The 24,715-nt window shown below is 35.1% G+C and overlaps 1 protein-coding gene across 11 annotated transcripts in view; it reads right to left on the minus strand.

Moving 5' to 3' along the window:
• CDKL3 (cyclin dependent kinase like 3) overlaps positions 1–24,715 on the minus strand; it is a 101,942-nt gene that overhangs the window by 47,113 nt on the left and 30,114 nt on the right. For 8 of the 11 annotated variants that reach the window (XM_023255230.2, XR_006598970.1, XR_002158200.3 and 5 more), the window contains exons 6-10: positions 23,537–23,676; positions 17,871–17,959; positions 15,746–15,899; positions 15,308–15,631; positions 12,303–12,465 (exon numbers count right to left, since the gene is read on the minus strand). In XM_023255230.2, the coding sequence (XP_023110998.2) occupies positions 12,303–12,465; positions 15,308–15,631; positions 15,746–15,899; positions 17,871–17,959; positions 23,537–23,676 (870 nt within the window). Of the gene's footprint in view, positions 1–8,755; positions 8,811–12,302; positions 12,466–15,307; positions 15,632–15,745; positions 15,900–17,870; positions 17,960–23,536; positions 23,677–24,715 lie in introns of all 11 variants that reach the window. The other 3 variants (XM_019832038.3, XM_045058945.1, XR_006598985.1) reach the window with 2 other exon arrangements.

Below are 24,715 nucleotides of genomic sequence, written 5' to 3' on the forward strand. Positions count from 1 at the left end.
CATTGCTGTATTAGTGCCCCATCTTCATCTCCATATACTAGTTCGGTCCAACAGAGGACCAAGTAGCTTATCCTCTATTAAACCAGGGCACATAATGGCTCCAGGTCCTGGAAATGCTGGACCCTAAGCTCCCTCTGCAGGAGGTTGGGACTATCAGACTTCAAAGAGAACCTGATAATCATTTTTACTCTAGGACAAGAGGGACATATAGACTATGTAAAGCCACTGGACACCTGTAATCTATATATTGCTATCTATTAAATAGATACTTGTGAAGAGCTACTTGTGAAGAGAAAGAACCTTAACCAAAGACAGTGTGAAAGTCAATCTAAGGCAAAACTCATTTTATTTACTGCTTTGAGTTATACATTTCACAGGATCATTTATTCTTTCAATGCCATGTGTAGCCACACATTTAGGTAAATAAGTCAGGAACTCAGGGAGCAGGGATTTAGTGTTTGGCTCATTGCTGTATTCCCCATGACTGGGAAGGTGCCTGGCATATTTTAATGGAGGGAGACCATTAAAAAACAAAACAAATAAGTAAAATTTGTAGCTTGTCAGGTAGAGAAATGCTATATGAAAAAGTTAAAAAGGGGAACAAGAATGGGAAAAGTCGTAATTTTAAGTAAAGTCGCCATTTATGAGTAAAAATCAGTAAGGAGGTTGTCTTGAACAGTTGTTAAGAAATGTTGTGCATAGTAGTAGAAGAGTAAAAAGTAGTCAAGTCCTGGAAATTCTTTGAAGGTATAGCTGAAATAATGTAGGGGATGAGAGAAAGGGAGATGTCCAGGATTATTCCAAGATATTTCTGCTGAGCAAATGGAAGAATGGAGTTGCCCTTAACTAGGATGAGGAAAATATGGCGGAGCAGGAGGGAGTGAGGAAGAGATCAGGATCTTAATTTTGGACATGTTAAGTTTGAGATACCTATAATATGTTCTGGTGGAGCTGTTGAATGGACAGTTGGAATCTGAGTCTGGAGTTTAGGGGTCAAGTCCAGGCTGGAGAGAGAGAACTGAGAGTCATCAGTATGTAAATGGTATTTAAGGCCATGAATCTGGATGAGCTCACCAAAGGACTACACAGAGAAAAGAGAAGGTCTGAGAACTGATCCCAAATGCTTTTTGATTATTTAAACCACAAAATCATTATATCTCCTGCTTTCCCTTTGTTTACAGGGCTCACTAAACTATTATTAAGATAAAGTAATCAGATAAAATAAATTCATAATGATTGTCATCCACTATTCTTCCACAAAGCTATAAATCAACTGTCTAGTGATTCTTCCTAGGTCATCTTCAGGTTTCAAAATTAAGGTAAATAAACTGTTGTTTTGGGGGCACCCAGGTTAAGCGTCTGACTGTTTGATATCTGTTCAGGTCATGATCTCACAGATTCCTGAGTTTGAGCCATACATTGGCTGTGCACTGATAGCATATAGCCAGCTTGAGATGATTCTCCCTCTTTCTTTGCCCCTCCCCCGCTCACACACTCTGTCTCTCTCAAAATAAATAAATAAACTTAAAAAAAAAAATAAATCCTTTTTATTTAAAACACTTATTCATTTTTGAAAAACAGAGAAAGACAGAGCATGAGTGGGGGGAGGGGTAGAGAGAGAAGGAGACACAGAATCCAAAGCAGGCTCCAGGCTCCAAGCTGTCAGCACAGAGCCCAATGTGGGGCTCGAACTCACAGACCATGAGATCATGACCTGAGCTGAAGTCAGACACTTAACAGATTGAGCCACCCAGGCGCCCCAATCTGTTTCTTTTTTTTTTGCCCATAAGATTTTAAAGAAGGGTGGCTCAGTCAGATAAGTGTCTGACTTTGGTTCAAGTCATGATCTTGCAGTTTGTGGGTTCAAGCCCCGCATCCAGCTCTGTGCTGACAGCTCAGAGCCTGGAGCCTGCTTCGGATTCTGTATCTCTTTCTCTCTTTCTCTCTCTCTATCTCTCTCTCCCCTCCTCCCCCACTCATGCTCTGTCTCTCTCGCACGCGCTCTCTAAAAACTAAACAAACACTCCCTCTCTCTCTGCCCCTCCCCTGCTCATGCTCTCTCTCTGTCTCAAAAATAAATAAAAACATTAAAAAAAATTAAAAAAAAAAAGGGGGCGCCTGGGCGGCTCAGTCGGTTAAGTGTCCGACTTCAGCTCAGGTCATGATTTCGCGGTCCCTGAGTTCAACCCCACGTCAGGCTCTGTGCTGACAGCTCAGAGCCTGGAGCCTGCTTTGGATTCTGTGTCTCCTTCTCTCTCTGCCTCTCCCCTGCTCATGCTCTGTCTCTCTCTGTCTCAAAAATAAAAACATTAAAAAAAAATTTTTTTAAACTAAACAAACATTAAAAAAATAAAATAAAATAAAATAAAATAAAATAAAATAAAATAAAATAAAATAAAATAAAATAAAATAAAGAAGGGTGCTACATTTATCTGCCTTCTGAGAGGTTTCCCAAATAACCACTTGTAACTAATTGATAGCAACTATTTCTCAGCAATCCCAGGCTAGTTTTACCCTCTTCTCTTTTAGTTTGGCTTTCATCGCACCCATTGTAAGTACATACTTCAGGTTATCTGACTTCAGGATTACTTTTTTCAGAAAAGAAGAAAAATTATTATAATTCTTTGCCTTTACAGAGTCATCAGTTATCATCTTTTCCTAACAGTGTAGGAAGAAAATGTAGGCAGTTAGGACACTAGCAGGATAGTAGGACATTTTCCTTGTTTCTATATTTTTGCTTTTTATTAAAATGAAAAGAATGATTTCTTGTTGTCATCTTGTGACATAAGTTTCCTACATCACCAAAGATTTCTTGATCATTTCCCTACGCAATTCTGCTAGTAGTTTTACTAACATGGGCCAATTTCCATTTAGGGCCCTTTAATTTATACTTTGGCAGAGTTCACAGAATAAATTAGCATTACAATAACCAGAATAAGAACAACAAAAACAAAAGGTATAGGCTCCTATTTACACATAAGGGAGCAAATTCCTATCCACATATTCATATCCTTAGTGATGGTCTTAAACTAAAATAGAGGAAAAAAGGGACATTTTATATACTGTAGAGCTATAACTTTTGATAATGACTAAAGTTTTTTTTTTTAATTCTTAAGGTAAATAGCATATGTTATTCAATACAATTCTGTTGCCTAAAATAGTGACTGTATCTCCACTACCAGAACTCTTAAACTGAACTTCTAGTTCCAGCCATGATGGAGTAACAGGTACTGGTCTTACCTCAAACAACAATAAAACTGGACAAAACACATAAAACAACTGTTTCAGATACTGGACAGCAGATCAGGTCAATTTTATCAGAAATAAAAAGGCCCTAAATATATATGCACTTAATAACAGAGCTTCAAAATGTATAAAGTAACTACTAACAGAATGGAAAGGAGAAAAAGACAAATCTAAAATTATAGTTGAAGATTTCAATATTCCTCCCTCAGCAACTGATAAAAGAAGTAGACTAAAAATCAGAAAGATAAGAAACCTAAATACAGTATCAACAAACTTGATCTAATTGTCTTTTATAGAATACTATATTCAACTTCAACAAAATATTTATTTTATTTTTATTTTTATTTATTACCGAGAAAGAGTGTGAGCATAAGAGGGGCAGAGATAGGAGGAGACACAGAATCCGAAGCAGGCTCCAGACTCTGAGCTGTTAGCACAGAGCCCCATGCAGAGCTTGAACTCACAAACTGCGAGATTATGACCTGAGCCGAAGTCAGACGCTTAACCAACTGAGCCACCCAGGCACCCCAAGATATTTTTTTTTGAAAATACTTATTTTCAAGTATACACATTCATTTTAAGTTTTTTTTCAACATTCAATAAGATAAACCATATGCTGGGACATAAAACAGGTCTCAGTGGATTTAGGACCGAAATAATATATTCTCTGAAAATTAAATAAAAAATTGATAATAGTAAGATAGTTGGAACCGACCTAAATAGTTGATAATTGAACAACAAAAGAAATCATAAAGGAAATTGGGAAATATGTTTAGCTGATTGAAATAATACTATTTAAATTTGTGGCATACAGTTAACATGGAAATTTAAAGCTTTAAATGTTCATATTAGAAAAGAGGAGGGGTGCCAGGATGGCTCAGTTCGTTCAGTGTCCAATTTCGGCTCATGTCATGATCTCATGGTTCATGGGTTCCAGCCCCACATCTATCTCTGTGCTGACAGCTTGGAGCCTGGAGCCTGCTTCGGATTCTTTGTCTCCCTCTCTCTCTCTCTCTCTCTCTCTCTCTCTGTCCCTCCCCTGCTCACACGCAAGCTCTCTCTCTCTCTCTCTCAAAAAAAAAAATAAACATTAAAAAAAATTTTTTTTAATAAAAGATGAGAAGTCTCAAGTCATGACCTCAGCTCCACCTTTCAGGAGACAAAAAATAAAAGTTAATAGAAAAACTGCTTCTTCTACTCATAACACTTCTGACACTACCTGGAGTTAGCCCACAGCTTAAGGGCTCAGTGCAAGACTGTCCCTCACTTCAGACTCCAGTCACAAGTCTGGGCCTCTTCTACTTCTTACCAACTGGCTGTAAATCAGGAATTGCCACAACCTCTTTCTTGGGTCTAATAATTTTCTAGAATGGCTCACAGAACTCAGGAAAGTGGTTTACTTGCTATTATCAATTTATTATAAAGGATACAATTCAGAAAGAGCCAAATGAAAAAGATGCATAGGAAAAAGTATGTGGGGAGGAGTGCAGAGTTTCCATGACTTTTCTGGGTGCATCATCCTCCCAGGACCTCAATGTATTTACCAATTGGAGAGCTCTCCAAATCCCTTTGTTTAGGTTTTCATGGAGGTGCCACTATATAGATATAATCGATTAAATCATTGGCCACTGGTGATGAACTCAATCTCTAGCCCTTCTCTCCCTAGAGCTCAGAGCTGAAAATTCTAATCCTCTTGTCATGTTGTTAGTTCCTCTCAGAACCAGCCCTTTTCCTCTAAGAGGCATCTCATTAGCAAAAACTCAGATGTGGTTGAAAGGGGGCTTCATTGTCATAAACTCAGGTATAGGGGTGTCGGGCTGGCTCAGTCAGTAGAGCATGCAACTCTTGATCTTGTGGTTGTAAATGTGAGCCACATGTTGGGTGTAGAGATTATCTAAAAATAAAATCTTTTAGGGCCACCTGGGTAGTTCAGTTGGTTAAGTGTCTGACTCTTGATTTTGGCTCAGGTCATGATCTCACAGTTCATGAGTTCAAGCCCTGCATCAAACTCCGTGTTTTTACAGAGCCTGCTTGGGATTCTCTCTCTCCCTCTCTCTCTGCCCCTCCCGTGCTCACTTGCATGCTCTCTCTCTCTCTCTCTCTCTCTCTCAAAATAAACAAATAAACTTTTAAAACATCTTTTATTTTATTTTTTTAATTAAAAAAAATTTTTTAATGTTTATTTATTTTTGAGAGAGAAAGAGTGTGTGCAGCGTAGGAGCAGAGAGAGAGGGAGGCAGAGAATCCGAAGTAAGCTCCAGGCTCTGAGCTGTCAGCACAGAGCCCAAGGCGGGGCTCAGACCCATGAGTGGTGAGATCATGGAAGTCAGATGCTTAACCAACTGAGTCACCCAGGCACCCCAATAAAATCAGCAACTTTGATGAAATGAATAAATTATTTGAAGGAGGCAAATTACCAAAATTGATACAAGGAGAAATAATGGATGTGGATATCTCTTAAATAAATTGAAGGAAATTGAATTTGTATATTAAAATATTTCCACAAAGAAAATTCCCGGCTTTGTTGGCTTCCCTGGTGTTTCTTTATTGTTCTTTCTTTTTTTTTTTTAAGTTTATTTTAATTTATTTTTGAGAAAGATGCAGAGAGCAAGTGGCAGAGGGGCAGACAGAGAAGGAGACAGAATCCCAAGCAGGCTCCACACTACCAACACAGAGCCCTATGCGGAGCTCAAACCCATGAACTGTGAGATCATGACCTGAGCTGAAATCAAGAGTCCAACACTTAACCAAACTAAGCCACCCAGGCACTCCCTCCCTGGAATTTCTAAAAAACATGTAAGGAAAAAAGAAAATCAATATTTTAGAAAATAGAGGAAGAGAGAACACTTCCCAACTCATTTATAAAGCAACGTTAACAATGACACCAAAACCAAACAAGTACAATATAAGGGAAAAAAAAAAAAGGACTAAAATTCCTCCTTAACATAAATGTCAAAATCCTTAATAAAATATTAACCAACCAAATCCAAAACAAAACATAAAAAGGATCAAGTGATATTTAATCTCAGGAATGTAAGGTTGATTTCACATTCAAACATCAGTTAATATAATTCACATTAACATAATAAAGAAGGAAAATCCTAAGAACATCTCAGTTGTTATGGGAAAAACATTTAACAAAATTTAACATCTGCTCGAGCAAAGAGAAAGGGAAGAAACCTTCCTCAGTGTAATAAAAGTCATGTATATAAAACCTGTAACTAACATCATAATGGGAAAAAGCTGAATGTTTTCCCTCCAGTACAGGAAAAAAAGCAAGGATGTCCATTCACTCTCACTACTTCTGTTCAACATTGTCACATGTCCTAGTCAGTGCAATAAGGCAAGAAAAAATAATAAAAGGCATAAACATTGGGAAGGAAGAAGTAAGACTATCTTTATCTGTAGATGTTATGATTGCCTATCTGGGAAATCCTAAGGAATATAAAAAAAGAAGGAAGAAAAGAAGGAACAAATGAAATTAGGAAACCTACTAGAATAAATTAAGTGAATTTAGCAAAGTCTCCGAATACAAGATCAAGATAGAAAAACAAACTGTAGGGGCGCCTGGGTGGCCCAGTCGGTTAAGCGTCGGACTTCAGCCAGGTCACGATCTCACGGTCTGTGAGTTTGAGCCCCGCGTCAGGCTCTGGGCTGATGGCTCGGAGCCTGGAGCCTGTTTCCGATTCTGTGTCTCCCTCTCTCTCTGCCCCTCCCCCGTTCATGCTCTGTCTCTCTCTGTCCCAAAAATAAATAAAAACGTTGAAAAAAAAATTAAAAAAAAAAAGAAAAACAAACTGTACTTCTGTATATTAGCAAAACCAAGTGGAAAATGATATTTAAAAACAATACTATTTATAATGCATCAAAAAAACAAAATACATAGAAATAAATTTAATGAATGACGTGTAATACTGGTATAAAACATTACAGACAGAAATTGAAGAAGATCTAAATAAATGGAGAGTTTATCCTCATGTATTGAAAGACTTAATATTATTAAGATATCAATTTTCCTCTAACTGATATATAGATTTAACACAATCCCAATTAAAAGCCAAGTAGACATTTTTTGTACAAGTTGAATCCTTTGATATTGATGTAGGATCAACAAATACCCAAATGCAACAGGTAAGAGGCAGACTTATATCTGTTGAACCTACTACAGGGAACAACTCTTAATTTCCCTGGAGGAGATGAGTTGCTAAAAGTAACAGGAATTCTATTAGAAAAGTATATTATGTATAATAATCTCAGGTATTAATTCCAATCAAACTTAAGATAAAAAGAGGGGCACCTGGTTGGCTCAGTCAGTCAAGTGTCCAACTTTTGGTTTCAGCTCAGGTCATGATCCCATGGTTCGTGAGTCCGAACCCTGCCAGCTCATGGAAACTGCTTGAGATTCTCTTTCTCTGTCTCTCCCTTTGCCTCTCACCCACTCGTTCTCTCTGTCTCTCTCTTAAAAATAAAATAAAAACTTAAAAATAATTAAAATAAGATAAAAAGTATTACAATACTGTAATAAAGAAATTACGTTTTCCTTTGTTTCTCATGTCTATTTAATAAGTACCAAATCAGGTAAAGCCCTGGTAAAATACCAGATAATGCCACTTTATTATTATTGTTGTTGTTTTAAGAACAGGACAATCAAGAATTTTAGTGGTGTACCTCTTCCAGGTTGTACATATCTTATGGAATAGAAAAAGTCTGTACCAAATAAAAGGCACTATCAGATGGAACAAGGAAACTGGAAGAGTGCTGGGAGTCGTTCAAAAGAATAAAAGGATTATTAACTAAGTGGAATTTAAGTGAAAACAAAACAAAAAAGAATAAAAGAATTTAAGTAACACTTGAATATCATACAATCTTCAGATATTTTATAAATATTTTAAATGCTTTTACATTTATTTATTTTTGAGAGACAGAGACAGAGCATGAGCAGAGGAGGGGTAGAGAGAGAGGGAGACAGAATCCGAAGCAGGCTCCAGGCTCTGAGCTGTTAGCACAGAGACTGACTCATGAGCCGTGAAATCATGACCTGAGCCTAAATTGCACGCTTAACTGACTGAGTCACCCAGGTGCCCCAAGAACATACTTTTAATCATGTAAGGGTAAGAAGAGCTTTTAAAACAATGGGTCAGATATTTCATTAGGAACTCACTTCAGGAAGCCTGAGCATTCTAGGAAATAGAAGAGACTGCAGGTTATGTGATTAGCAAAGAGCAGATATCAGAGTATGTATAGTGTGTGTCGTATGACAGGATGTGTTACGTAACTCAGTAACCATGGCAAGTAAAGAAGCAGGCGGAGAGGTAACTTCATAATTCTAAACTAACAGAATTCTTAGAAGAATACAAAGCAGTGAATGGTTTGCTAATGAAACAAAGTTGGATGATGCTAATGCAAGATGCATGGCTGTCTTAATAGCTCATGTTACATTTCTATTGTACATAAAATAAGAGGAGACTTGCCAATTTGTATTTTTAAGATTTAAAAGAAAGAACACTACCAGAAAAAAATCTGTTCCTCTTCCAATTCTTCCCCTTAAAATGGCCATCTCCACCCTAAAATCAGAAACCAAGCCAGTAAGACCAGAAATAAGAACTTAATTACATGCTGCCAAAACCTTGACTGCATTCACGTTAAATTATATGTAATAATATGTTTTATATAAACTACTAAATGATAAACATGCAGGTCAAGCCAAAAGATTTGCTTCAGTGCTGTCCTCAATTTCCATCCTCTTAAATGACCTTCATGATATGTTTAAATGCTGTTCCAGAATATTTAGTGTGGAACCAAATCTTATTTCACGCTTATCAAGTGTAATTGTTTGCTCAGAAATGTTTGGTGCTATTAGACATTGGGATCTCGTTTTATTACACAATTAGAAACTTTTCCTTCTATAATTATAAAGTTCTGAACCAAAGCTAAGAATGACCATTGATTATACATGACTAAGACAACACAACATCAAATAAAATTATCTGACTTAATGTAAGTTGTAGTTTTATTAGAATGTACCAGTCGGGCAATTTCTATAACTTAGTGTTTAAATTAAGAAAACATGAATAATTTAAAGACTAATAAATTTTTAAAAATTTAGGTGAATATACACATAACTACACAGGATTTATGGTGTATCTGTAGGATTCTCTAGTCAGCATTTGTTGTGCGTGTAATATTAATAAAAAGGATTTTTTTTTAACCATACAATGATTCTGGGATTCCCTGAATTTTCAGCTGCTACATTTTCTACTCTACACCTGGCAGGTTCTTCTTCCTTTCAGTTTGTGCATTTCCTGTATTCTAAAAAGTAAATAGAAACAGGACCTTAATTGAGGAAATGATGAGTCTTTGGCTAAGGAAATATAGCCACAGATAAGTACTTATACTTTGCACCTGAGCTTTGTTTTATACGGGACACTCTTTAGCAAAGTATTCCTCATGACCATCATGAAACAGAACTGAAGGTGGCTTTTGTATGGGCTCTTTTCTCTCTTGCCTAACTCATCAGCAGTAATTTAGAGTTTCTCTTAGATTATGTTGTCTATTCAATATATGTATGTTGATATATAGATAGATAGATAGATAGATATGTAGATATATAGATATATGTGTGTGTCAATATGTACACTAGTTCAGCATACATTTAAGATGCCTGAAGGAGTTGAATGTACAACTGGGAAGCACATGGATCTGACTAGATAATTCAAAAACAAGTCAATGGCACAGCCAGGAACAGAACAAGAAAGTTGCTATATCCTATCTTGCATTTTTAAAACCATGTCATACTCTATTGTGCCCTAAAATAATAAACTACCAATTCAAAGTTTAGTTTCTTAATTCTGACATTAACATATTATGAATGGGCACATATTGTGAATGGGCAGCACAAATAAACGACAACCATCACTGATTACTTCTCTAATAACTATAACTGTTTCAAGATCACTCTTGAGAAGGTCAACTTTTAAGCGTTCTACACCACAGGAGCAAGAAGGGATTTTCCCTTCCTATTTATTTAAATGAAATCTTTAAATGAAAGAATTAAGAGTTCCTTTCTTCCTGCATTGGAATATAATTTTAGTTCCAGAGGCTCTCATGGGACAGTGGGATAAATACATGCAGCACGTTACTAGGAGCCAAAAACAGGGAACTAATTTAGTCAGTCATTTGAAGAATGTGCAAAGGGTGTGCTACTCAACAAGCTGCGACATCAGTAAGTCACCAAAGTTTAAAACTTTAAGGCCACCTCACTACTTTCTACGGTGAACTAAAAAGTGACCATTAGTGACTTTCTTGTTCTATCTAGAAAACATCTCTTTTCTGCAAAGTGGATTGTGGAGTTCTTAACAAGTTCTAAGCTAAAAATAAGGCCTAAGCATCACTTTGAAGATATATCTAACAGTATTTGATAACTCTTTAATCCAAATGATGTAGCGATAGAACAGACTTGGTGAAAACACCTTCTTACATGGTTTCAAAGTCTCTCTATTTTGCTAATTTCTTCAAATTTCCTTAATAAGTATGTGCTAATTTCATCATGAATTTAAAAATATAATGAATTTTATTTATAACATGAGAAACTGATTTAATGAAGTTGCTCACCTTACAAATGTGTAGCATAGAAGGCCATTTCTATGATTTAATTCAGTGGGTGCTGAGCACCATACCCTTTTCTAAAAGAATACCTTTAGAGAGTATACATTTGGATACTGAGGATCTTGAAGATTTCCAAATAAATTCAAGACTCTCTCTGGGAGATAGGGGTTGGGATATTTCAACAATATTATCTGACAGCTAGCTGAGAACAAATCTTTGTAAAAACAGAACTATTGGTGGAAAGCAAAGATGGCAGAATAAACTGAAGAGAAAACAGGAAGAAAGGAGCCCAGCATTACATACTACACACAGCATACATAACATTTTCCCTGGGTACCGTATATTCTAATCACTCAACGTTCAAATGAGGGTTAGTATTAATTACCCCAAAAAATAACTTTTAAAAACTTTTATTAATATGTTACGTTAAGAGAATATAAATCTGTTTCTCAGGTTCAAAGATCACAGAATTTTGAATGTTTATGTAACTTTTAGTAATAACTAAATTTACACACCAAGTCAAGGGTTCCAAACAGCACTCCTTACTAAAACTATAAACAAAAAAGGTTTTTTTGATCCTTATTATGTAAAGTTGGTATTTTAGATGAATCGGTTTTCTTTGATTCCCTTTTCAGCACTTTTATCTGTTTAACTTTTGCAAAAATATATACAACAGTGACAACTTGTTATTCCTACCTTGAAATTTTACTTTCCTTTTTAAGAGTTTCAAATGGAAATTGTGATATCCACTAGAGTCAGTTTCTCAATATATTAAAATGGAACTTAATAAATCATCAGTTATAGTGGTAAAACATGCCAATCACAAATGATTTGTTTTACCACTTTACAGATAGCCTTACAGGTATTAAAAGAAGACATTTATTTTTTAAATTCTGCATATTAAGTGGATCAGATAATTCCTCTTGAATTATATTCAAGTACTATATTCTTGCTATTATAATAACTTTTCACAAGGTGTCACTGTTCTTCAAAGAAACAAAACATTTACTCTGTAAAAAAAAAATGTGTTTCATTTTAAGAGCTCAATACATGTTATAAATCTTTACTGTATCTTCGGATGCCAGAAGCATATATATCATTCCTGCTATTATATGGGCAAAAATCATGGAGAAACAAAGGAAACTGATTTACTCCAGGTCATATACGGAACAAAAATCACTTTCCTCAAATATTGTACGAACATTTCAACAATACTGAGCTACTGAAAAATTTGTGTTTTAAAGTTTTCTTAATCCTTCTTTAAAAGTATCTCCTTTAAGACTTACCTCTTCTTTGACTATGAGAAAAGAAATTCTCATCAGCTGAAAATATTTTTCAAAGCAATCTATTTTCTATCTAAATTATATTATAAATGTAAGCTATCTTACAAAAAAAAGGTCTTGTAAAAGATAACATCTGGAAATTTGTAAAGCTGTGCAACAGATATGTACCTTCCATTCCTTTCATCTCCTTGGGCTGTATCGTGAAAGGCAGTTCTGGGAAATGGAATTCCTTCCTGTCAGATCTGGAAAAATTCAGCTTTCTTTTGTTTCCATTTGCTATTTGGTCATTTTGACCTGTTCGCTCATTAAATATACCCTTCTCCATTTGGCTCTAAACAAACAAAGAAGTAAGAGTTAATTTTAAAAAAGATGTGTAACTATTTTTTGAATCATAAGCCTAAAATTGCCAGCCATTTGGAAGGTAATAAGATAGTCATAAAAGGTCTACATTTGCAAGGTTATTTAATAATTAAGAAGTAGAATAGAATACCATTAAACACATAAACAGATTGAATTCCAATAAAAGTTTCATGAAGCAAACTTTTAAAGATATATTGGATAATCTGAGAATACTAGTGTTGATCATGAGAAGCATAATCTTAACTTTTAATTTATAATCCTACTCATTGTACTCTGACTTTGACAAACTGCTTCAGTTCATTTTATTAATAATTTATTTTCCATTTACAAAATGATGTACTCTGGACACATTGAAAACCTGAGAACCCAGAACTCTAGAAATGTGTTACCTATTTTCACTCATTTGGCAACAGATGACAAAAAATCTGCTAAATTAATGAACACTCTACCACAATGTAATATGTAGTATGCCACTGTGTGAATATATATTAATGCGCTTAATGACTTGCTTGCTCTTAGATAGATTTGTGTTGTTTTCATTTTTTATTATTATAAATAACATTATGCTTCAATTTTTAATAAGCTACTTCCCTATGTAAAACAGTAAGGCAATGAACTACACTGATTGCATTTTTCTTTAAAAAAAATTTCTTTAATGTTTATTTATTTTTGCGAGAGAGAGAGTGTGTGAACAGGGGAGGGGCAGAGAGAGAGGGAGACACAGAATCTGAAGCAGGCTCCAGGCTCTGAGCTGCCAGCACAGAGCCTGATGTGGGGCTCAAACTCGTGAACCGCAAGATCACGACCTGAGCTGAGGCTGGATGCCGTACCTACTGACCCACCCAGGGGCCCCACTGATTATATTCTTCTAGTGAAAAGTTTGATGTGTCTATTTGGTAATTGCCTTTAATCTATAAATAAGATATTAAAAACACTTTGGGGGCAGTAAAAGACCAAAAAGTCTTGTACCTTTTTTTTTAAAATTCTATTTTTTTTTAAACTAATCTCTACACACTACGTAGGGCTCGAACGTATGAACCAGAGGATCAAGAGTCACATGCTCTTCTGACTGAGCTAGCCAGGCACCCCAAGTCTTGTGACTTTTAAGGGTGAAAATCTTAACTTTTTTTGTGCAAGTCACACATTAAATACAGAAATCAAATTATAAGAAATTAATGAAAACTGAAAGCACTAAGGAAATGATGGCCTATTTTCATCTCAGGAGGGAAAAAAAAAAAGCTAAAAGCACATTTTTTAAAATGTTGGAGCCCTAAAGATAGAAAAAAGGATTGAATGGGGAGGGAGTCAAGGATAAAGTTTAAAAGAAGCCATATTTTAATGACTAGGTTCTTGCCTTACTTGAGTAGGACCTAATCCTCTTGCCTGCTATTAGACATAACCTGTACAATAGATTGTGAAGAAGTATGTCTCTTTTTCGCTCTTTCAGTCAACCTATTATTTAAAAATGAAGGCAAAGTTATTAGAACTCCCCATAAGCACTTCTGTTTTAGCTTCAGTAATGAAGTGATATCATGGCAGTCTACAGTTTGAACACTGAGTGACAAAATGCAATCACATTGTGTAAATGCCAATTGATAGAAGTTGGTGAAAACAGAGCAGAGAACAACTTGCTCATGGCTAACATCAGTGGTAACAACCATGTTGTGGGCTCACTCCAGCTGGCCTACTTGGTTTCTTGTATTTGTTCTAAATCTGGATCTCTTAACTACTGGTTTCTGAATTTCTGAGCTTGGTTTCCAAGGCTGGCTTACAACCATGGTTATTGCAACTAGGGTTTTGGGGTCCTCTCAAGAACAAATGGGCTCTTGCTGTCTGTAGACTGTTGTACCTTTGGACTGACACAGAAACGTCCACTGGCCCACTGCTGCAGCCATTGAGCTTTACAACTTATAGCTCAAACCAGTCTGTTAGTATGGGCTTGGGATGCTGAATGTAGTCTCCTTCCTAACCCAGATTCATGGTAGTGTCCCTAAATTTAAAGGTTTTTTTTTATTATTTTATTTTAGAGAGAAAGAAAGAACAGGAGCATGGGAGAGGACAGAGGGGGAGAGAGACAGACAGACAGACAGATAGACAGAGAATCCTAAGCAAGCTCCACACTCAGTGTGGAGATTGGTGCAGGGCTCCATCCCATGACACTGAGATCATGACCTGAGCCGAAATCAAGAGTTGGACACCCAATCAACTGAGCCACCCAGGTGCCTCTCCCTAAATTTAAAACTATCCCTGATGCCTTACTAAATAGACCCTTGCTATATACATCACACTGCCCTTGATTAACCAGACTCATGGTACCAGTCTTTCAATCTGTATCAGTAGCTAAATCTACAACTGGCCCAATATGTTGTTTTCCTCCCCAAATACTTGATCTTCAAAGGCTATTTGACTATAAACGATTATTTTCAACTATTCTCCTCCATTTAGAAAATCTGCTATGATACAGAAAAAAATGCTTACTTTGTTATACCAAGGCACATCAGTCCCAGAACCTAGGTCATATCACCTTTTCTTCTTCAAATGGGAAGAAATTATCCTGAGGCTCTTGTTTTTAAAAGTGAGGTTTTTCCCAAAGGCATAGTGGAAAATTAGACATCTATATAGGTAATAAAAGTTAATTTCTTCTATGGCATTCTTAAGAAACACTCAGTAATGTCCTATTATTATAATTTCAATATATCCTCAAATTCAGTTTATATACAGACACTATGAACTTGATTCCTTGAAACACCTTTATATAGGAATGTTGTATCACTTAGGTTCATTTCCTTCTGTCTTTTTCTGTCACAACTCACCTTGGAGTGGGAAAGATGTGACTTGGGATTTGAAGCCACCAAATTACTGCTAGTTAGACTGATAGGTGGCATCATCATACTACCTCCAGCATGTGGATCATTTTTCATTCCATTAGAGTTAGTGCCGGGATTGACAGGGTTTGGTAGTTCACTGATTATAGATTTTGTGTCTTGAGATATAGTATGAACATTTTCAATTGCATCCTGTTGACAATGTCCACCTTCACACTCTGTCTTTTTTGATTCTAAGATATCTCCTTTTCCTCCTTTGACTTTAATAACTCTGACTTTGATCTCCTTGTGCCTTTTCTCTTTTTCCATTTCCTGGAATAGGAAATATCCAAACATCCAAAATCTGAGTCAGAAGAACAGTTATTTTTATCATTAGAGTGCTACTTATAATACAGTTATATTGGCCAGAAAGAGAATAGTCTTTACCTTTCCCAAAATTGGAGTACTTAACAATGTATTGGTAGAAGTTGTTTTCCTTTCATCTTTCATAAGTTCATTTTCTTTAGAATTCTCTTTTGGCTTTATGAATGAATTGACTTTTGCTTCCTGTAGTAATTTAGCTCTCAGTTCTGGTATAAATCTGATAAAACAAGCAATTATCAACCAATAATCTTTTATTTATATAAAGTATTTTATCTTTAATGTACCAGTTAATCAATTAATTTACGTGCTAACTACAGCATAAATAAGTTATTAAAAATGCATGTGTGCCAAGAGATGGTACAATATTTATTTAATACAAATGGCTTCCTGGCAAAGATAAATCTTCCAAAAATTTTGGCATGGGAATTTACTATATAAAACTTTTAGAAAACTTTACTCAATAAAATTATTTTTTTAATTTTCATAAATGTATTATTCTTTCCAAGGAAAACCCAAACCATTTTGTCCTTTTTGTGTTTCTTCAAAGTAACAGTACTTAAAAGATGAACTAATTAGTTTCTGAAATCTTAGTCTAGATAAATATTTTTAGTACAAAATGTAACAGAATACATCAATATTGAAGGGGGATGATTTTGGTTTTAGTTTGATTTTTTTATGTTACTTATTTTTTAATAGAAAACCATTCACATGGCTCAAAACGTAAAAGGCTGTATTGAAAAGTCTCCTTCCTACCCTGCCCCTGAGTTGCACAGTTCCCCTCCCTGAAGCAGCTATTATTATCACTTTGGAGAAATTTTATTTTATTTATTTTTTTAAGTGGCTGTACACAGAATTGGGTCTTGAACTCACCCCCCAAGTTCAAAAGTCACATCCTCCACCAACTGAGCCAGCCAGGTGTCCCCTAGTTTGTGGAAACTTTAAAATACCATTCCATGAGTAAATTCTTCCCTAGTTCAACCCAATCTTGACAGGGCTGGGCAGGGCACATGTCTAGTAAAGGGGAGTGTGAAGAGACGAAGAAAATAAACAGTGTGATTCATTTGGCTGAATAAGAAAATGTCATACTTCTGCCAAAACTCCTTTCATTGCAGAAGGCTCTGTGAAAGGGAGAGGTCACTTATCAAAGGAAAAGGTCTTCTCCAAACATTTTCTGAGAATTCGATCATTGGAATTCAAGAACTTTCACCCCATCATGCTAAAATCCTAGCATCTAAGTATCCAGGAGAAATCAACTTGGTCTATGGAGAAGTGATATAAAGCAACTTTGTAATTCAATAACTGGCACTTTTTTCATAAATGGATTTTCAATATACCTCTTTACATTTTTTATTTTATATTAAAATTCTTAAAATGCTTCAAGTTCTAAGTACTCTAAAGGATTCTTTCTTCTTTGCCTTTTTCTATTATAGTATATCTTCAATGGCAGTTCCTGGAACTTTCCATGCCTAGTCTTAAATTCATCACATTTTCAAATGATGTCCATATTTTCTGACCTCACATCCAAAGACCAACTGAATGACTCTGCAATTAAAGAAAAAATTCTTCTTTCAAAGCCCAAATAGAAAACAGTGGGTTTTCTTTTAAAGAAATACAGCTGATTTATAAATATACACTGTCATTATATGTTACATATACAATGTTGGACACAGAAGGACTAGAGGCATGGTCCCTACGTTCCAGAAATTTCCATTTTGGTAGGGAGAATATGACAACAGGGACTGCAATAGAGAATAAATAAAGCAGAGGGAAAAAAATCATTCGGGAAATAAATGCCAACTATAACATATAGATCAGAGAAGCTGTCAGAAGAGGAAAAACCAGACTATTCTGAGTCAGGGGTCCAAATGGGAATAAAGTTAAACAGTACTGATTGTTTATTTACTATCTTCTGGCCTATGATTGCCATTGAAAATGTGTGTAAAGAGCTTAGCATACTGCATAGGACATAGTAACTGTAATGAATGTTAACTACAATTATTTTTATTACAATTTTCATCATAACACCTGTGAGCCTACCATATACCTAGTCAATAGCGAGGAACTCAGTAAAGTTTTTGTTAAATTGAATTTTCTGTGTGTGTAACATTAACCTATGCAGCAATTCTCATGCTACTAAAACTTCCTAATATAAAACACTATAAAGTCCATAATCACTCAACATGCTTACTTTTCTATAAATCCATCTCTAGTAAAATACTCATGATGCAAAAGATTAGTTGACGATGTCCTCTCAGCAGGATCAATTTGTAAACAAGCCTAGAAAATGAAAAAAAAAAAGATTCTAACATTAATAAGTTTCTAACAGGGCTCTATAAGGTAAAAATTAAATTGACCTATGTAGAAGTTAATTACCCAGAGCTAAAAAGATTCTTAAGAAGATGGAATTAGACCTTAGAAATTTCTGACAGTGAGTTCTGACCATTTATTTCCGTAAGAAATTTGTACTTGTAAAGCATTATTGCAGGTTAAACATCCTATGATTCTAGCCAAAACAGAAGTCGGTTTGTTTCAGCTGCAATTAGCAGAAATTAATTTGTTCTTTTTGATCCTCTTATCAGCACCATAAGGTGAAAAGTTCATGGATTATTATTTCCCTTTTACAGTACTAGAAGCATAATTAGTGATTTACCATATGAGGATTTTAACTCATTGTCTGAATCCTAATCCAGTGCTCTTCCTATAATACAACTTCACAAACCTTCAAGCACTCAAATCTTTCAATAATCCATTATAAGAACAACTCTTTTCTCTTACCCTATTTTGAGAATATTTCAACTGAATAGAGATTTAAAAAAAAAACCCACAAAACAAAAATAGGTGATAGAAGTAATAGTTTTAAAAATAAGTTGAAAGGAGCCTGGGTAGCTCAGTGGGTTAAGCATCCAGCTTCGCTCAGGTCATGATCTCATGGCTCATGGGCTTGAGTCCCTCACTAGGCTCTGTGCTGACAGCTCAGAGCCTGGAGCCTACTTCAAATTCTGTGTCTCCCTCTCTCACTGCCCCTCCCCTGCTCATACTCTGTCTCTCTCTCTGTGTCTCTCTCTCAAATATAAATAAATATTTTTTAAAAATTAATCATTTAAAAATAAGTTGAACATAAGAAATCTTTATATGGTTGTAAATAGAAGATATTTTTAACCAAAATATTAATGATAGAATTTGAATAAAATTCATTTGCATCATAATTTTCATTCTTCCTTTTAAAAAAGGCAAAGAATAATAATAATTGGTAACTTTTATTGATGTTTACTGTGTGCCACACAACATTCCACCTAGCTTTTTCCTATTATTTGATCCCAGCAACAACCCTACAAGGTATATATTATTACTCCCATTGCACAGATAAAGAGACTGAGGCCCAGAGAAATCAATTTGTCTAAGATCTAATAAATAAAAGTGTAATTAAAATCCAGAAAAACCAAGGTAATTGAATATAATATTACCTTTTCATTTATGTCCAAATATGTATGTTTAAAGTGATTCACAAAAAAAAGTTGTAAAGATCTGCTATACAACAATAAGAATATAGCTAACGTATAGCTATACTATACGTTTTGAAATTTGGTAAGAGGGTAGATTTCATATTATGCATTTTTTACTGTAATAAAAATATATTGAGTCACAAAGCAAAACTGAATTCATTATCCACTTTATGATGCGGGAATACCCATACCCTTAAAACTGCAACTAGTTAAAAATATATACTTATTTTAGAGTGTAACAGTAATCTGTCAATAAAATTTATTAAGAAAAATGTTAAAAAGTCTGCCCAAGTCATAGCCTATTAGAGGTAGACTAAATTAGTCCTTCTCTGAATAATATAACCAGAAAATTTAAATCTATGCCCTAGTTTGGAAAATGTAAAATATGATACTTTGAGAAACAGACTGGCAGTTTCATTAAAAATCAAACATACACATGGGGCGCCTGGGTGGCGCAGTCGGTTAAGCGTCCGACTTCAGCCAGGTCACGATCTCGCGGTCTGTGAGTTCGAGCCCCGCGTCGGGCTCTGGGCTGATGGCTCGGAGCCTGGAGCCTGTTTCCGATTCTGTGTCTCCCTCTCTCTCTGCCCCTCCCCCGTTCATGCTCTGTCTCTCTCTGTCCCAAAAATAAATAAAAAACGTTGAAAAAAAAAATTAAAAAAAAAAAAAAAAAAAAAAAAAAAAAAAATCAAACATACACATACCTTAAACCCACCCACCGTTTCAGTCTTAGATATTTACTCAAGAGAATAAAACTATACATCTACACAAAGACATATACATGAATGTTCATAGCAATTTTATTTGTAACAGCCAAAAATAGGAAACAACCCAAAACAAGGGAATAGATTAATAATTGCTACAGATCCATACAATGGACTACTACTCAGCAATAAAAAGGAATCCACTACTGATACACACAAAGCCATGAATGAATCTCTAAACCATAATGCTGAGTTGAAGAGTACATACTATGTAATTCCATGTATATATATTCTAGAAAATGTGAACTAATCTACAGTGACAGAAAGCAACTCAGAGGTTGTCTGGGAACTGAAATGATGGGAAAGATAGATTGTAAAAGGACAAAAGGACATTTTGTAGGGTGATGGAAATGTTAGATATCTTGATTGTGGTGGTGGTTTCATAGGTGTATACACCTATCAAAACTCATCAAATTGCAAATTTTAAGTATGTGTAGTTTACTGTATATAAATTATGTCACAATAAAGTTGCTTACAAAATTTAAATCTAGGAAATGATACATGCTTTGCCCAAATATTAAGATGTATTTTAAAGCTGCAATAGTCGGGGCACCTGACTGGCTCAGTCAGTGGAGCATGTTACTCTTGATCTCAGGGTTCTGAGTCAAAGTCATATGTTGAGTATAGAGATTACTTAAAAATAAAACCTAAAATAAAATAAAAGTGGGAAGGAGTAATTAAAAACAAAAATAAAGTTACAATAATCAATTAAACTGGTACTTACACTAGACTAAAGAAAGAAATCAATGAAATAGAAACAGACCCAAGCATGTATAAGTATTTTGTCTATGATAAATGTGGCAAACCAAGTCACAGGATTATTCAAGTTGAAGAAAAATATTTACAACATATATGATAAAGACTAATATGCTTATTACTTCACAAATCTATATGAAAAAAGATGGTCTAATTGACAGTTTAATCATTCTTAAATATTGTTTATATTATTTCTATAGATTTATATTATATATTATATACTAATAATTTTTCATTATTATGGCCAATTTATATTGTATTATATTAATAATAAAGGTAATATATTCAACCTTTCCTGTAATCATATAACTGCAACTAAAAAAAAGATGCTATTTTAAACTTATTAAATCGGCAAATATTTTGTAATGCCTGGCTGGCTCAGTCAGGGAGTATGTGACCCCTGATCTTGAGGTTATGAGTTTGAGCGCCACATTGAATATAGGCGTTACTTTTGAAAAATAGGCAAATAGAAGAATGTGGGTGTCTCAGTCAGTCGAGCATCAGACTCTTGATTTTGGCTCAGGTCATGATCCCAGGGTTGTGGGATCGAGCCCCATGTCAGGCTCCACACTGGGTATGGAACCTGCTTAAGATTCTCTCTCCCTCTCTCGTTGCCCCTCCCCTGCTCATGCTCTCTCTCTCTTAAAATAATAAATAAACATTTTTTAAACAATAAAAAATAGGCAAATATTTTAAAAACTGTAATATCCAATGTTAGATTGAGAGTGGGAATTTATATCCAATGCTGCTTGGGAGTACTTGAGTATAAATCAGTAAAACCTTTCTGGGGGAAAATATAGAACAATATATCAAAACTTCTGAAAAATGGGGCGCTTGGGTGGCTCAGTCGGTTAAGCAGCCGATCTCAGCTCGGGTCATGATCTCACGTTTCATGGATTCGAGCCCTACATCAGGCTCTGTGCTGACAGCTCAGAGCCTGGAGCCTGCTTTGGATTCTGTGTCTCCTTCTCTCTCTGTTCCCCCCCCCCCCCCCACTCATGCTCTGTCTCTGACTCTCTCCCTCAAAAATAAACATTAAAAAAAATCTTTTTTTTTAATTCTGAAAAAGTGTAAACCCTGTGGCCCGCTAATCATAATTCTAGGAATTTATCCTAAAAAATAATAAAATAAGTTCAAAAAGACATATTTAAAAGATGTTCACTAGGCTGCCTGGGTGGCTTAGTCACGTGAGCATCTGACTGTTAATTTTGGCTCAAGTTATGATCTCATGGTTTCAGGGGAATCCAGCCCCACACTGGGCTCTGTGCTGATGGTGGGAAGCCCGCTTGGGTTTCTTTCTCTCCCTCTCTCTGCCTCTCCCCTGCTCATACTTTCTTGCTCTCAAAATAAATAAATATTTCAAAATTAATTAATTAATTAATTCAATAAAAGACATTCACTAAAGCATCTTTACCGATAGTGACAGAGAAAACCTGAAAACAAATGTTCAAAATTGTAGGATCAGTTAAACAAACTATATTATAGTCATACAGTGGAATACCATGTAACCATTGAAAATTATGATATAGTTCCATATTTACTGAGATGGTTACATAACAAACAGGTCACACAACACTGTGTGAAGTATGACATCTTTTAAAAAGCATAAATTTCTATGCATGTATTTGGTTGACAAAAGCCTAGAAGTATGTAAATCAAAATATCAACAGTAATTTTTCCAGATTGTGGGAAAACCTTAACTTCTCCTTTTTGTTTATCATGTATTTTCTACTTTTTCTATAATCATTACGTATTCTTTGTAGAATTAAAACTATGATATATAAAATAAATTCAATTGAAAATGTAGTAAATAAATCTGATTCTTACGAAATTCTAGTTCTCTCCAGATACCAATGAAATCATTTTTTCCTTTAAAAATAGTCTTTAGATGTTACATATCATACGGTTAGTAAGTTTACCTAAATAGCAAAAGCAACAATTAATATTAACATTTGTTGATAGTTTATCAAAGGCCCTGTGCTCAGAACATTTTCACCATTACCTCATTTAATTCTGCAGCCCCAGAAAATGAAGACTGTTAAAGCTGTTTTATAGCCCAGTAAACTGGGGCACAGAGATTAAGTGACTTTCCCAAGGTTACAGAGCTAATTAGTGACACAGCTGAGTTTTAGTCTATGTGATTCCAGAGCCCCTTCTGATAAACACTACACCATATTTGCTTTGAAATTTAGGTAACCACTTTTTTTAAAGGGCTATACATCAGAAATAAGATACCTCACTTGACCTGGGAAAGGAAATTGGCTGGATAGAAAAAATAAACAGAAGCAGATTTAACTTTCCACAGTAAATTCTCTAACTTTTTGAATTTTGTACTGAGTATATTGGCATATTTATTACCGAGTTTAAAATAAAATTTAAATTTTAAAATAATTAGAAAGTGCTATACAGTATAATGTTTTTGTTTTCTTCAAATTCAGGGTGAATTTATAAAATTAAAACTGCAGCTGCCAATGCCTTGTAGATATCTTACGATACCAGTGTACAAGGAGCAGATCCCTAACTTGGGTAGACTGGCTGTTAAAAGGTGGTGATAAACACTGCAAGTCCTTTGAATTTTTCCAGTTTATCCCTAATTATCATTAAAATTGGGATAAACTAAAAATAATGGACAGGATTATCCTAGGGAGCTTTCAGTTTTATAGTCTATGAATTTTAATTTCTCTGGACTAAAGACATAAAGACAGAAGAATATAGAAACTGTTAACAGTTAACATTACAAATCCTTTTGGAATTTCATTAAAGTAATATCCTAAAACTGTATTATAATTTATGCAAATTTCCCCATAATATGTCCTTAATTCTTAACCTACATGAACTATATCTGCCAACAATCCATTTAGCTTTGGGTATTTTTTTCTTGCATTTTTGGGGTGTTGAACTTGAGGAAGGACCACCCCAGCAAAAATGGGACTCTTGGAAAAGATATTCTGTAAATGAGGTGTCAAATTGCCTGGAAAGAAAAAAAAATATGAATATAAGAAAACAAGGAAATTAATCTAAAATCAAAATAAATTGCTATGTGACTTGCATTAAATTACTAAAAAGGGAGAATAACAATTATGTTATTTTTTTAAGGTTGAAGAAAGCACTATCTGAATACAGCGTAAAAGTTCATAAGTTTCCCCAGTAATCTGTTGATAGCAGGTAAGCAGTAGAAAATTTAAAACCACCAGGTTCGTTTTCATTTCCCAAATTATAAGACATAATATATGATGCTATCAAGAAAAGCGCAAACTTGGGGCGCCTGGGTGGCGCAGTCGGTTAAGCGTCCGACTTCAGCCAGGTCACGATCTCGCGGTCCGTGAGTTCGAGCCCCGCGTCAGGCTCTGGGCTGATGGTTCGGAGCCTGGAGCCTGTTTCCGATTCTGTGTCTCCCTCTCTCTCTGCCCCTCCCCCGTTCATGCTCTGTCTCTCTCTGTCCCAAAAATAAATAAACGTTGAAAAAAAAAATTAAAAAAAAAAAAAAAGAAAAGCGCAAACTTTTACATATTTCCATATGGGCATCTAAATAGCTTAACCAACAAGTGTTCGTCAGCAAAGCCTTACTCAAAACAGCTAAAATATCTAAATTATTTAGAAATAGCAATATTGCAAAGAAGAAACAAGGCTATGGAGTAGTAGTAGAATGGAAAGAACCATAAACAGCAGTGGAGAAAGCTAAGTTCTAGCGCCAGTTTTGCTATAACTAGGGCTGTGCACTTGGGCAAATCTCTTTCCTTTCTATGCTTCAGTTTCCTTATCTGTAAAAGGACAAAAGTAATCCTATCATCTCTAGGGTTTTTTTCTAACATTAATCTAATAACGAGAACTTTAAAGATGATCCAAAAAAGTATGATGCTCTAAGACTCTGAACTAAATCTTTAATTAATATTTATCCAGATTTCATGATTTTTATGGTTGCTCACAGTATCTTCTTCATGATCTGTAATTACATGTTTATGTATAGCCTCTCTACCACAAAAGGGGCTCCTCAAACTCCTCATTCAAAA

This window comes from Felis catus, chromosome A1, assembly GCF_018350175.1.
Source record: "Felis catus isolate Fca126 chromosome A1, F.catus_Fca126_mat1.0, whole genome shotgun sequence".
Classification (NCBI taxonomy): Eukaryota; Metazoa; Chordata; class Mammalia; order Carnivora; family Felidae; genus Felis; species Felis catus.